The sequence below is a fragment of the Mytilus californianus genome, unplaced genomic scaffold (assembly GCF_021869535.1).
Source record: "Mytilus californianus isolate M0D057914Y unplaced genomic scaffold, xbMytCali1.0.p SCAF_4, whole genome shotgun sequence".
NCBI classification, from domain to species: Eukaryota; Metazoa; Mollusca; class Bivalvia; order Mytilida; family Mytilidae; genus Mytilus; species Mytilus californianus.
This window is the reverse complement of record NW_026262690.1, coordinates 35,445,790-35,462,282: the sequence shown is the minus strand read 5'-3', so window position 1 is coordinate 35,462,282 and position 16,493 is coordinate 35,445,790. Positions and strand designations below refer to the sequence as shown.

At 30.8% G+C, this 16,493-nt stretch overlaps 1 protein-coding gene across 4 annotated transcripts in view; it reads right to left on the bottom strand.

The window, feature by feature from the left end:
* Positions 1-1,050: 1,050 nt before the first annotated feature.
* The window catches only part of LOC127698215 (E3 ubiquitin-protein ligase HECTD1-like), a 58,171-nt gene continuing 42,728 nt past the window's right edge, over positions 1,051-16,493 (bottom strand). For 2 of the 4 annotated variants that reach the window (XM_052201562.1, XM_052201564.1), the window contains 9 exons: positions 8,624-8,681; positions 7,657-7,825; positions 6,917-7,127; positions 6,376-6,712; positions 4,726-5,342; positions 4,347-4,422; positions 3,646-3,742; positions 2,584-2,734; positions 1,051-2,128 (listed from right to left, as the gene is read on the bottom strand). In XM_052201562.1, coding sequence (XP_052057522.1) covers positions 1,846-2,128; positions 2,584-2,734; positions 3,646-3,742; positions 4,347-4,422; positions 4,726-5,342; positions 6,376-6,712; positions 6,917-7,127; positions 7,657-7,825; positions 8,624-8,681 — 1,999 coding nt within the window. In that variant the 3' untranslated portion in view covers positions 1,051-1,845. The remainder of the gene's footprint in view (positions 2,129-2,583; positions 2,735-3,645; positions 3,743-4,346; positions 4,423-4,725; positions 5,343-6,375; positions 6,713-6,916; positions 7,128-7,656; positions 7,826-8,623; positions 8,682-16,493) is intronic. The other 2 variants (XM_052201565.1, XM_052201566.1) reach the window with 1 other exon arrangement.

Sequence of the window (16,493 nt, the reverse complement as noted above, 5' to 3'; positions counted from 1 at the left end):
ACATAGATATTGCCTTTCCAGCGGCGTTGGCATCTACAATTGTTAAGTTTTCTGCTGGAGTTAGTTTGATAAGAACTACTTGTGATAGATCAATGATATTTTATATGAAGTTGCATTACTATCAGTACATATCGGTTTGGCGACTATTTTGAGGCCATGCCCCCTAGGTCATGGTCCAGTGACTTTCAATTAATTACCAATTTTCATAAATAAGTTTTCTGCTGAAGTTAGTTTGATAGGAACTAATTAAAATCAACAACGATATTTTCTATCAAGTTGTACATCATAGTTTGTTGACCATTTCAGGGCCCTGTCTACTAGTTCATTGTTCAGCAACTTTGAATTAATTAGCAATGTTGCTGTCCACCATATTGTCTTTTTCTGAATTTTATGCTGATAAGCAAGACATACCTCTGTATCTACAGTTTATATATAAATTAGATTTGAGGCTCAATATGAATTATAAATTTTATACTGGAATGAAGATTGTTGATGGTTATGATGGATTCTAAAATTTACACTAATTACAAGCATATGGACAGATAAATAGGCCATGATGGATTCTAAAATTTATACTGGTTAGAAGACTGGACAGATAATGATGGTTAAAGGGGCATAAGCTGTCAAATTCCTTTTGACCAATTTGACTCCAATTCTTATATTTGATTTATAACAAACTTAAACATATATCTAAAATTACTAAAAATCGAAAAAAAAAAATAAAAAAAAAATAATGAACAATGCTGGACCAGATATGTATCAGCATTTCGTATGTATTTTAGTCTAGACACCATCTAATTAACCATCTTGATGACCTCCAAAGACTACCGATGTTGACATTCTTTTCCTTTTAATAGCTGAACATGCCTAGTACATGAGTAACCCATCTCCAGCTAAGGGGTTAAATTGAAGGTCACAAGAATACGAATTCAATTGAGGTTAAATTATTCACTTGCAAGTAAATGTGATGAATTTTAGCTTATTTTGACAAATTTGGGAACTGATTGCTTTAAACGAAATAATATTTCACTTTTCCACTTTTATTAATACTTGAAAAAACAAAAAGAATCGTATTTTAATTTTTTTCCTAAATTGTAGCTAATGTCCCATTAAAGCGCTGCTTTAAATTTTCAAAGCTTGTAAAAATTTGATAACATTATAAACAATAATGTTAGAAATATTTCTGCACACCAAAAACAGCTAAATTATTTTACAAATCTATTTCAGGTGGCAAAGAAAAACCAAAACAATTTTTTCAACAATTTTTACTGTGTAAAATCACAGATTTATGTGAAAAACAAAATTTTATATTGACCTAATTAAAACAGAACACACTGTCAAATTATACAAACACATTATTCTTAACAATCAACCACAAGCACTTTCAGTATTAATACAAATGTCCTCTCTCATCTATTGCACAAAATCTATGTGTTGATATATACACATTATCAGAATTACAATCAATCATTTAACAGTGAAAGTCATGTGTCAATTAGATTCACCTAAAATGGTGAGATACATACATGTTTGAGGGGGATTTTCTCTCAATAATTTTTAAGGTTTCACTCTCACATTATGTTTTAGAGCATAATGTATTTTATCATAATTCCCTGAATACATCCATTCACTTCAACAGAACATTTTATCACACATCAACAGTAAGTTATCTTAAGAGGACTTATATCTATACAAATTTGCTAATGTATTACAAAAAGCAATTATAAATAAATAATAATATAATCAATTACAACAGAAATATGTCATGATTTTCTAATTCAATTATTTTCAACAAAAAGTAGAACAGACACTTAATTTTCTGCTCTCAGGACTAAAATTTTCTCATTAATTAAGATGAAATCCTTTTTCTGCTGTTGCAGCTAACAATTTCTCGCGTAGAATATCCTCCGAAGAATATTCAGGTAGTTTTAGATAATGAACACATGTGTTTACTGACGGGAAACTGCTGTCATTCCCGTCAACTTTTCTAACTATAGTCAGTCTTGGATGTAAGTTTGCCAGGCCACCGGGTGGCAGGGATGAACATCCGGTGGTAAACTGTAAGAATGCTTTTCTCTCATCGGAACTCAGATCTACCATAACACTGACAAATCTCTGGAATCCAGGGCTGAAATAAAGGGAACACAGTCAATATATTTCTCTGGTAAAGAATTATGATGATATATTATTTAATATCATCATAATTATTATAATTGTTATTGCCAAATTGTATACATGTCATTTTTAATAGGGGCATTATTTTTTTTGTCAGTTTTTCTGAGCAATTTTATGCAAATGTTATTTTTTAATTGAAATTCAATATTATAGAGATGTATGGTGAAAACATAGATGTACACGTAAGGTGCCATGTTTAATAAAAAAAAAATTAAGAAGGGTGATTCACATCTTAAAGCAATACCTTTTATATACATATATATCCAGTATTATAGTAGAGTCATCAGTTAAAATCTGCAGAAATTAAAATATTGACAATTTTTTTTAAAACTTCAAATTACAATATTTAGTTCTAAAGAAATGTCTGGTTATACAGTATTCCATCTCACCATACTTAAATATGCCTACCTTTCTCTGGTATATCCCAATTTTGGTTCAGTGTAATTCAGTATGTCCTCTTTAGTCCATTCTGGGGTCTGATCACCACACAATAAGGAGGCTAATTCTGTGGGACTGAAGGAATGTAATTTCTCCATAGGGTATACAGAGTTAAAACCATCTAAAAAATCGTAAAGTTTATCTTATCAATCAAAATTTTAAAATTATAATACTTCTGAGTATTTTTGTGATGGTGATAGGGTTGGATATCTCAACATTGACTTCAGAAAATCATAATTGTATTACAGCTAACAAACGCAATGTAAGATTAAAGATTGTGGAATGGTAAATGGAAAATCCTTTAAGTCCCACATACTGTAAATGTGATACATTTCCCAACAGTGCAAGAATTGCAGCTCAAATGATGTCACTATTGTATAATAACTGACTGTATCTAAATATTGTACATGTAACTAAGACCTTGACCTTAGACCTAGCGACTTCAAAATCAAAAGGGATTTTCCTCTCCTTAAATGTTACCACATATCCAAAATGATTTCAATCTTATGTAAAATATATTAAGCATCCGAAAACAAACTTTCCTGAAAAAATTGTATTCTTTCTTTAGCAACAATGTCCTTAACCTTGGATGTAGTGACCTCAAAAAGCAATAGATATCTTGCTTTCATTATATTTGACCATATATCAAAGTAAGGTTGCAATCCAATGTAAGGTACTGTAAATTCAGAAATTATTGTGAGGTTTTTATTATTGCAAATAATGCAACTGGGTGAGTATCGCAATAATAAGAACTCGCATTCTGATATCTGATACATATATGTGTTTGAATATTTTCCAGAAACCGCAATAATTAATCTCGCATTTATGTCCATTCTTCAAAAAATTGCAATAATAAATGCACACAATAATTTCTGGATTTACAGTGTTTGATTTAGCATTTGGACACAAGAACAAATGGGTGTAAGGGGCTAAACTATATTCTTTGTAGTGTGAGGTATATATAATAAGAGACAATTCAGTGATATAATTTATTGTAGAAAATTTAGGATAAAATTGTACTGTATTAAATACCTCTGAAAGCATCAAGCTGTCTCCGGATACCACTGTTTAGACAGAAGTCTGTGACCAGATCTACATATTCTTCTATGTTTTCTAGAGTTACCTCCTCCTTAATAAATCAAATAAAACAATAATAATGTGACTTAGGTCTAATTAATGATATGTCTTAGACAAATCATTAAAGGTCTTTTAAATAAAAATTAAAAAAAATATTTATTTTTTAGATGGCAAATCTACTAATAAAACAAGTAATGATACCCCTGCTTTTTAAACTATACAGTAAACAGGAAGTTGATGTGAATTGAATCTGAAAACGTATTACACAGTAAAGCTTGTTCACCTGAAGCCTGATAGCAAATTTCAGGAATCTCTTATTTGTGGTTCTGCAGAAAAATGCATAGAAATTTTCATACATGTCCAGTATGTGTTAAAATAATATATAAATATTCGGTAAACAGGAAGTTGATGAGGAATGAATCTGAAAATATGTTATTCAGTATAGCATGCTGGCATGAACCCGATAACAAATTTCAGGAAGCTAAAACTTTGTGATAACTTAATGGGATGGACAGATAGGAGTAACACAGTATACCCCTCCTATATTTAGGGGATTACAGTATTGTATTTTAAAATCCATTTAATTATTTTTATGTGCTATAAAATCCAAAAATATGCAGCCATGTAATTTGATAGACTCCACAGTAAATACTTACATCTTCTGCATTTGGTTTGAGATCATATGATGTATAACCATATACTTTAGATGATGGATTGAACTGGAAATTTATTCTGAAAATATAAAGACAAATCCATAGGCATAATTTATAGTAAATTTCTCAGGTGAAACCCTGTGTCCCATAACCTTTCAATTTAGTGCACAATAGACCTTTGAATAGAAATATCATGAATTTTTAGAAAAATATATGATCCTTAATGTTACATCTTTCCTCAATCTTAATCAAAATTCAATTTGAATTATCCTTGTCCTTTGATTAAACTTACTCTTTTTCCTATAGTAAACCTAGCATTGATATTGAATCATACCTATGCTAAATATTTGAATGAATCTATTGAACTTTTCCTTAAACTTACCCTAAATCTTCCAATCTATATTTATCCTCAGGATCCTGTGGATTTCTGAGCCCTAACTGCTGAATAAGAATATTTTTCTGATCAGGAGTCAATGTTTTGTCTTTCAATATTTTTTGCTTTTGATTAGCCAAATCTTTGAGCTGACTGAGAAATACAGCTCGATGAGCGTCAATAATTTCAAAATCGTCATCATTTAATATTCCTGTATACCATGCTGGTGTCTCTGGTTGTTTAGGTTTTGGTGGATCAAGTATTAACTCCTTGTCCATGTCCTCAATACTGTATGATGTGGAATAGCTAGTGGTATTGCTGCTAGGAAGGTCAGAGTGGTAAGATTCCATGGAGCTTCCTACAGAACGATGAAGTGACTGTGTATACTGTTGTGTGATATGATGACCAACCTCACCCATGCACATCAGTTTTAAGAAAGGTCTTGATAATGGAATGTCAATAATACGTTTGTCCTGAAGACATTTGGCAAGAAGAGTTCCAAGAAATTGGAATAGCTGTTCTATATTATGCATGTCTGGACTTTCCTGGGGGTAGGGTCCTGGGAATAGCCCTCCTACTCGCTGAATGTAGTACCCTGGTGGCTTAATACCATGACCTATGTCAATCTGCAGTGAAAAATGTCCATGAGAAAAATAAAATCCATTAAATTATTGCTAGTATAAATAACTGTAATACATGTACATAAACATCATATTTAGAAACTAAGGTTCAAACTCCCTCCCTCCATTTTTGGCTTTGATCATTCCTGGTGAAGGTAAATCAAGGAAGGTTGTTTAAATAACTTCAATAACTCATATCCATTTATCTATATGTCTTATTACTACCATAACTTTTCAAAAATCTATCAATGTTAATTGCAATTGTAATAATGAGTGGAGAAATGTGGAAAAGAGGGGAGAATAAAAAAAATGTTTACATCAGCTATCTTATTTGATGGTATTTATATCTTTAATACTAAAGACAAAAAATTCATACAAATTCCTGATAGTTATTGTGTTTTCTAGATCTTAAATGATTAATTAAAGAAATACATAGTAATTTATAATAGCCAAACAAGCTTTATTTAGAACTATTTTCCAAATGCTTGTAGTTTTAAGGTTTGATTTTCTTGCTTTGTTTGTATAAATGTTTGCTCAAGCATTGTAATAAAGATTGACATCAGCAATCAATAGATACATTATACTCTGCAATATACTTAACATCCAATAACATTTAGTAGTATAATGTATACAAGCTGAAGCCCCGCCTATCTATTGATTGCAGATGTCAATATTAATTACAATGCTTGAGCAAACATCTATACAAACAAAGCAAACTAGCCAACAAAACCTTTTAACTACAAGCATTAAGAAAATAGCTCCAAAAGAATGAAATAATTTATTAATCAAATGTACATAGCATGGAAGTTAATTGTAATATTTAGTCAGCTTGTTTGATTTCCAATATTCGATTTTTTTAATAAATACAGTATAACCAATAGGTGTACTTCATAAAGTTTTTACATAAGAACCTTTTTCATTTGACCAAAGGAATAAATGGGTTACTACACCACAGAAAACTGGAAAGAGCACTGTTACTTCATGTAATATATAATCATTTTAGTGTTTTGAATAATTATGATAGAATTCACTTTATTACCTGTCTTTCTAATTTATTTGGAGCATCATCATCACATAACCAAAGTCCTAACTCTTTCTTTTGTAGTTCAGCTGATACTAAAGCATAGAATTCTAATGATGGTCCTAGACCTGTCCCTTCTTCACCAGAGAATTCTATCTCCAGGATTGACTTTCTCTGACAGTGACATTTCATCATCTGTACAGCCCACTCTAGCAAGTGGTCTCCCCTTGGTACTTTGACACGTTCATGTTTCAGACGACCAATTCTGTATTCCCCGCCCTCGTCCCTACGAGGCAAAGCACCCCTGCTTCTCTCCAAAGTGGCATCTCTTCTCTCTTGTAACCATACAATTGATCTGCAAAAAAGTTTATCGTAGACTATAATAATGTAATAGCAAATTTTGACACAACAAACATAAACAAAGAAAGTGACCTCTTGATGTCTATTTTATGTCTATTATGAACCAACTTGGACGTCTTTACTGAAAATAAATGGCCCCAGAACATTCTTGCGAGAAAAGCAAATGCTTAATAATAATTCAAAAGTTTTAAAATCTTACCTAGAACATCCAAAAGCTGTACATGAGAAGTAGAGCTGTCTGGTATCAAAGGAGAACAACATGGGACAATTCTTGGTTAGTTTCTCACACCAGTCTGGTAAAGCATTGCTAGCTAATACTAATGGATCCTGTATCTGTTGCACTATTTTGTTGGTTATTTTCTTACTACAAAATTCTCCTGTTGGCAGGTTCACAAGGCCTCCTACCTCATCTGAAATAAATAAATATATACCTATGTTATTAATCCTTTCCTTCAAAATTTCAACAATATATCATTACAAGGTATAAAATCAAATTTCATAGGAAAGTTTATGAAATATGTGGAACACTACTGGATTATTTGACTGATGGCTGCATAATGTGTAGTAGTTCTTATTGCATGCATACTTAGGATAATAACATGTTCATGAGATATCAAGATAGCCTACTTTATTGATGACTTGAAATGCTTTTATCAGACTCTTAACATGCTAGGACACAAGGTAATGTCACCCTTCTCAGACATGTCATTTTCACTTCAAGAACCCCTTCCACCTTCTTGGCAGTGAAGCAGAAAATTCTGATTTTAATTAAAGTTTTTAGTTTGACCTGGCCAGGGATCAAGTCCTTTACCTCCAACACTTAAAGTCAGCACGCTATCACAGGACCACCAAGACGATTACTTTTGAGTTGACGATGAGAAGTTTAAAACTATGGAAATCTTTCCTGAGTATCTTTATATATTTGTATAAAATTTATACCTATAGTCTGTTTCATGGACTGTTCCATACCAATAGCATAAAGTCTTTGTAGTAACTGTAAAACATGGTCTATGGTGCATGATGCTGGGTCATTGTTTCTGGGAACATCACATTCACTAAGAATCTGATAACTTTCAGATTTACTCTCCAACTGGTTGTAGGTAGAATCCTATAAAGAAATCATAAAATTGATTTATTCAACTGAAAAAATTTGATACTTGTCATATATTCATGACACAAAGTCTAAGATGAAAATAAACAGGATATTTATGGGTTATAGACTATCAGGTGAATAAACATCAATAGTGCAACATTTGGGAAAGTACTTAGTTTTTGTATCCATAGCATATAAAAGATTATGATTTAATTAATTTCATGATATGTTTATTATTTGACAATGACATTTAAAAAGGTTCCATTAAATACTGTAAATTCAGAAATTATTTCGAAGTTTTTATTAATGCAAATAATGGGACAGAATGCATATCGCAATAATAAGAACTCTCATTCTGATATCTGATACATATAACTGTATGCATATTTTCCTGAAATCGCAATATAATAATGAATCTCGCATTTGAGTCCATTCTTCAAAATTTGCAATAATAAATGCATGCAATAATTTCTGAATTTACAGTACACTATTTACAATGCACACGATGTTTCCAAAATTTGTTGAAGAAATTCAAAGTTAACAGAAGTTATGACAACTTTACACAATTTCATCTGCATCTTACCCATTCTTTTGGAGTTTTTATTTTTACAAAATTGTATGATAATTTAATGGACTGATGGACAGAGTAACAAAGTGAAACTATATATCCTTGATGCAGAGCCCTAATAAATTCTATAAAGGTTGCCTGCATTAAGGAATATGACAAAACATAAATTACAGTGTCCATACAAAGGTTGTCCATACAAAGGTTAATATAAAATAGAATAAAATTTTCTACAACATGGTACTCACTGTCATTTTTTCAATATCTTCTTTCACCTCTCCATCCTTTAATGCTCTGTATATAATTCTACAAAGAAATATGTAACAAATATACTAATGAACTCATCATTATACAACATAAACAAATCTATTTTTTGTGATAATTTTCTTTGAAAAAATCTACCATGCATTATCATTCGTTGGGTACTATTGCTGCGAAATAGCCAAAAGTGCTGAAGGTGGTGTTAAACAACAATCAATCAATCGTTGGGTACCAATTTAGTCTTTTTCATGGATACAGATGAACCATGAATTTAAATGTTGAACAAAGTATAAATTTCCTAGAGGTTTGAATGGAAAACATTGACAAAACAACAAAATAATCAATTTTTTTCTTCTTAAAACAATGAAAATAAAAGAATCCACAGTATGTTTGGCTATCCATTTACATCCAATCAATAAAATGCTTCGCTGGGGCGCAGCTTGATACGACCGCAGAGGTCGAACCCTGAACAGTTGGGGCAAGTATGGACACAAAATTCAAGCTTGATACAGCTATGACTTTGGATTGTCATTAAATATTTGACACAGCATAGGTTTCTGACACAGGATGAATGTGGTGTAAGAACTGGAAAAAATTTAATTTACCTATTATGGTGGAATATCCATAAACTAAATTGTTTGTTAATTTCAATATATCAAAGAATATGTAGAATTCAATGTTTGATGTAATGTAATAAAGTTGAAATTTGGACCGTTTTTGTTCAATGTGGACCAATTTGGTAACATGTATAAATAATCAAAAATCTAAATACATGGGAGCCCATTTAAATACAGCATAAAGGTATTAAAATAGAAAGTGACATCATAGTCATGGCTAAAAATAAACAAAAATCCTTAATCAGCAACATTTAAAGTAATATCTAAAAATAAAATTCCTTTGTAACCATAAAAGCCCATTTAAATACATCATAAAGATATTAAAATAGAAAATGACATCATAGTCATGGCTAAACATAGCTAAAAACCCTTAATCAGCATCATTTAACAGTAATATCTAAAAATGGAAATTACATCATAAAGGTATTAAAATAGAAAATGACATCATAGTCATGGCTAAAAATAAACAAAATCCTTAATCAGCATCAGCAACATTTTATAGTAATATCTAAAAATAAAATTCCTTTGTAACCATAAAAGCCCATTTAAATACATCATAACAGATATTAAAATAGAAAATGACATCATAGTCATGGCTAAACATAGCAAAAACCTTAATCAGCATCATTTAACAGTAATATCTAAAAATAAAAATTTCTTTGCAACCATAAAAGTAAAATAGAAAATGACATCATAATCATAGCTAAAAATAAACAAAAATTTTTTTTATTGGCAAATTTTAAATGGAGTTTATTATACTAAAACAATAAATTTGCAACCATAAACATGATAAAACCCCATTTAAACACATCATAAAAGTATTAAAGGGAAAATTCGCGATTTTTTACTTATCATCTTATTATGTTCATAATACCATAAAAAACATATTCACCAAGTTTTATCTGGATATGAAAACTAATAAAGAAGAAAATTGGGAATTATTAATTTTATTTATTCGAACTTCCTGACTTCTGTGACGTAGTTTAAGTCTTTTTGCATGCCGGGAGTGGAATTAATCTCATTTAAGTCTTGTTCGTTAATCATCTAATAACGCGATTTAAAGCGCATCGACGACTTTTGGCGTAGCTATTAACCAACTAAAAATTAAGAAAGTAAAGTGATTAGCCGTGCAACTTTTAAAAATAAAAATGTACGATTTATATTTTAAGGATTTCTGATATGATTATAGTCATTATAGTAATAAAAGTAAATCATACAATAGAATATTTTTATGAATTTTTTTTCCGACGGATATTTTCAACAAACATATTTAACTGATAGTGTATTAAAAATGCATGTTTGTATTCTCACCTTTTACTTCAGTCTAGCAAACATTTTCCGCTAGTACCGTGTAAATACAATGTGTATTGTACTGTGACACTTAGTGACTACCTGTTGAATGCGTGGTTAAATTCAAGGTATTTAAAGGTTTGCATTCTGTAATTCTAATCTTTTAATCTTCAATCAGTGAATTTTAGCCGTCACGGTTCACCGTTCCAGGTGTGAACATCATTTCGTATGAATGATAAACGGGAGTAATAGTTTGAGACAGAAAATAAAAAAAGAAATATAATTATTTTGAGGGAGTAATATGGTGGCACAATAACTGGATAGCCGTGGTATATTTTTATATTTTCCGTAAGCTCAGTTTAAAATGAATTATGACTGCTGAATATTTTTGTAACAATGAAATACTGAATTAATTTAATTGAATAAATAATAATGGCATTCTAAACACGAGTGTATGAACTAAAAATTGTACTATTTTAAATTAGAATCGGTAACCTTGATTATTTGAAATAGATAATTACCAATTGCAATTATATAATTTGGTCCGTCCAAAGCGATCTTTATTTACATATTCAGGAATTAATGTCCTTATCAAAATATTTTAAATCTCACAATGTATAAATACTTCAGCCATTTGAAGAAAGATAATTAAAAAGATGACAGGAAATTTAAGGTCAACTTTGTCTAATTGGAATGAGATCGAATAATTAAGAAAAAAAAATTATTTTCCGGTTTGAAAAACATAAAAAAAAATTATAAAAGAGAAATGTGGGTTTGAGACAGAAAAAAATAATTATTTGGGGAGGAATATGGTGGCAAAATACCTGAATCGCCGTTATATATATTTTTTATATTTTGCGTTAGCTCAGTTTTTAAATAGATGGGTGAGTACTTTGTTGTAACATCGGAATTCTGAATAACTTTCAATGAAATAATTTTATAAATAAAAATGGCCCACGAAAACGAGCGTATAAACCAAAAACTGTGCTATTTTGAATTATCATCGGTAACCTTGAATATTTAAATGTGCAGAGAAAATTATCAGTTATACATTAATATAGTTTGGTCCGTCCAAAGCGATCTACATTTACCTAATCGGGAATGTCCTTATTAAAATATTCTACATCTCACAACAAATACTTTAGGTATTTGACCAACGATGATAAAAAATTTTTTACAGAATCAATCTAACGTCAACTTGCCTTTATTGAATGGAGACAGACCGGCGGAATCATAGTTCAATGTGCATTATATCTTGTACCTTTGTAAGACTTATCATTCATTCATAAACCATGTCTATACCGCAGACATATATATACATATAATTATATGTCTGTCTTAACTGACAAGAATACTCCTGGTTTTACACTAGTAATTTGTTGGGGCCCTTTATAGCTTAATTGCTGTTCGGTGTGAGCCAAGGCTCCGTGTTGAAGACCGTACTTTGACCTATAATGGTTTACTTTTATAAATTGTGACTTGGATGGAGAGTTGTCTCATTTGCACTCATACCACATCTTCTTATATCTATAAGCAGTATTATCTTTAAATTTCTGTGATTTAATACCAAGAAAGAAAAAAATCCCGAAATTAATTTGATACTTTGATACTCAATATTTTTCCTGAAAATATTCACGTCCTCATTCGGTCTGAAAATAAGATAAGAAACTGGTATACAGAACATGCAGAAGTGTGAATGTCATAAAACCTTGTTATATCAGAAACCATTATAAATGTGAACCTGTATACGTAAGATCTCATGGGACGATGTACCTAACCACATACAGGTAATATACAAGTAGCTCTGTTATACCCGGAAATGTCAAGGTTAATCACTACCGATACAGAATGTACCAATGCAAAGTAAATTCTGATGATTGTGAAGCATGACCATTCATGATTTTAGAGGAGTATTAGGTGGGGGATTGTCGGAACGATTTAAATTCTGACTAGATTTTTGCTCAATTTAAATCACTGAACTAAAAAAAAAAGAAAGGAGAAAACAACGTCCAAGAACAGAATTCTTCTTGTAAATTCATAATTACAACGTTCTTATTTTGTAACTTTCGATAGACTTGACCTCCAACCCCCCCCCCCCCTGCCCCCCCTCAAACCTGGGAACATTAAATCTAACAATGTTTATGTTCCTGCCCAAATAAAAAAAAAAAAGAAGAAAAAAAAAAGAAAGAGATGAACCACTAGAGATGAACGGTAAGTCACATCAGATTCAGATATTTATATAGTCGTTAACTAGAGATGTATAGTTACATGTCTCTGCGTTAACTGATAAGAATAACAGGAAAGTATAAACTTAAAATAGATTTATGATGAATAATATGCAACTGCGGCACCCCTTTTTATCAAAGCGTACATGCATGTATTTTAATGACTGTCCGTTATTTCGATCATAATGACAATTGTACGTGAAATCCTATAGTTGGTGAGACTTTTTTTTTTACCAGATATGCGACTTTTCGTATTTATATTTTCTCTTATATTACTCTTATTTAATATTTTATGCATAAGTGCAATAGTGGGAATGGTTTATTCCCTTACAAGCTAACGTAATAAATTAATCAACCCTCAAGCTGATCAGACGTTAATACAACTACTATCAGTCTATCCGGAGTGAAGTTTCTTTACTTCTTCAAATAAACTTTTGGGGATCATTAGTGTACGTCCAGTGACATATATATTACATGCATGTCGGAACAGGAAAATTGGCATAAGGTTCTATTAGAACCATGTTCACATTAATATACATTATACCCAACAATTGTGATGATGACGAATTTCTTCAACTGTTCGAGAACAATCTAATTGAAATATAAATCTGTGATTTTACTATGTCCATAACTTCGATGAACCAAAGCAAGTTAGATATCGACCTGTATTTAAATCAAATTGGTTCTAGATGTTCTTTCTTATATTCAATATACAATTTTAAATTGCGACTATCTATAGTTCCGTAACTTTCTATCTAGGCGTATAAACCAATGATCGACAAGTGCATATTTTTTAAATCAATAGTTTTTCATGTTTCAAAATGTCCATCATTATTGACAACGAGTATATACTTACATTTTCCCCAATTTACCCTTGGAAAAATATGTAAATAGATTTTTATTTTATCAAATCTTTTTTTGGAATTATTTAGATTTTCATAAATATCATTCTTTACACTAGAAATGTTATTTATAAACAAGCGTATGAGTTTAGTAATGACTAGTATATCACTATCGGACACACAAGACAAAGATGTATATTACACCTGATAGTTTTAAAATGGAAAGTTACAAGTTATCGGCCGTGTACACTAATCAATACCCTCAGAAGTGAAGCGATGCATGAACATGCTTTATGTAATTGTGTAATAAGAGTTTTTAAACCCGACAGGAAATCGCTTGAATACCTGGACGTGTCACCTCACAATACCTCAGGGAATAATTCCTTTAGCCATGCTGGTGATCAGATAAGAGAAGGTCCGAATTTATTTAAATAATTTTATTACATAAAAGAATTATGAACAAATTAGATTTTCGAAAACGATTTTACACGGAACACTTATTTATGACTTTGAACTTTGACTTTTTAACTAATTCCCATATAAATTTCTTGTTTCAAAAACTTCGTAAAGAAAAAACAGTTTTAAAACGACAGACCATAGTTATTTAAAAAAATAATTACATTTTCCGTATCAAGTTAGTTAGTCGGATAAATGCGACTACGTTAGGTTACTGCTGGTTTTGGTCCTTTGTGGTTTATATATATATCGGGGTTTCTAAACCGAGAAGATGTCAAAATGGCCGCACGCAGAGAATTGATACTCTAAATTTAAAATCGATGGTGATCTCTTATCTAGCGGAATAAAACTTTAATATTTATGATTTTGTGCTTTTTTATACAGAATGGACATAATATCAATTTTTGATTTTTTTGCGAAGTTTCCCTTTAAATAATTCAACTACATCATAAGGCTATAAAAATAAATAAAATGCTTCGCTGGGGCGCAGCTTGATACGACCGCAGAGGTCGAACCCTGAACAGTTGGGGCAAGTATGGACACAACATTCAAGCTTGATACAGCTCTGAATTTGGATTGTTATTAAATATTTGACACAGCATAGGTTTCTGACACAGAAAGAATGTGGTCTAAGAACTTGAATTTTTTTAATTTACCTATTATGGTCCAATGTCCAAAATCAAAATACATGGTTAGATTCAGCATATCAAAGAACCCCATATATTCAATTTTTGTTAAAATCAAACAAAGTTTAATTTTGGACCCCAACTTGGACAAACTTGAAAACTGGGCCCATAATCAAAAATCTAAACACATGTTTAGATTCAGCATATCAAAGAACCCCAAGAATTCAATTTTTGCTAAAATCAAACTAAGTTTAATTTTGGACCCTTTGGACCTTAATGTAGACCAATTTAAAAAACAGGACTTAAAATTAAAAATCTAAATACACGGTTAGATTGGGAATATCAAAGAACCCCAATAATTCAATTTTCGATGAAATCAAACAAAGTTTAATTTTGGACCCTTTTGACCTCAATATGAACCAATTTGATAGCGGGGCCTACAAATAAAAATTCTAAATTCATGGTTAGATTCAGCATATCAAAGAACCCCATATATTCAATTTTTGTTGAAATCAAAAAAAGTTTAATTTTGGACCCTTTGGACCTCAATGAAGACCAATTTAAAAAACGGGACCCAAATTAAAAATCTAAAAACACGGTTAGATTTGGCATATCAAAGAACCCCAATAATTCAATTTTCGATGAAATCAAACAAAGTTTAATTTTGGACCCTTTTGACCTCAATATGAACCAATTTGATAGCGGGGCCTACAAATAAAAAATCTAAATACATGGTTAGATTCAGCATATCAAAGAACCTCATATATTCAATTTTTGTTGAAATCAAACAAAGTTTAATTTTGGACCCCAATTTGGACCAACTTGAAAACTGGGCCCATAATCAAAAATCTAAATACATGTTTAGATTCAGCATATCAAAGAACCCCATATATTCAATTTTTGTTGAAATCAAACAAAGTTTAAATACTGGACCCTATCTTGGACCAACTTGAAAACTGGGCCCATAATCAAAAATCTAAACACATGTTTAGATTCAGCAAATCAAAGAACCCCAAGAATTCAATTTTTGTTAAAATCAAACTAAGTTTAATTTTGGACCCTTTGGACCTCAATGTAGACCAATTTAAAAAACAGGACCCAAAATTAAAAACCTAAATACACGGTTAGATTTGGAATATCAAAGAACCCCAATAATTCAATTTTAGATGAAATCAAACAAAGTTTAATTTTGGACCCTTTTGACCTCAATATGAACCAATTAGATAACGGGGTCCACAAATAAAAAATCTAAATACATGGTTAGATTCAGCATATCAAAGAACCACATATATTCAATTTTTGTTGAAATCAAACAAAGTTTAATTTTGGACCCCAATTTGGACCAACTTGAAAACTGGGCCAAAAATCAAAAATCTAAATACATGTTTAGATTCAGCATATCAAAGAACCTCATATATTCAATTTTTGCTAAAATCAAACAAAGTTTAATTTTGGACCCTTTGGACATTAATGTAGACCAATTTGAAAACTGGACCCAAAATTAAAAATCTAAATACACTGTTAGATTCGGCATAACAAATAAATAAATGTGATCAAAGATTTTACAAATCTAATGCGCCATACTGTGCAATTAAAGATTACTTCTTGAAATTTTTCAATATTTGAAATTTGAAAAAAAAAAAAAAAATATTTGAAGAATAATTCTTTTTAATTTCTGAAATCTGAAATCTGAAATGAGAAAAAATTGGCCCCCCACAATTTCTTTTTATCCCCCCCCCCCCTTTTTCCCCCAAAAAAATTCTTTCCCTCAAGATATGGTCATAATCTCAATTCAAATTTC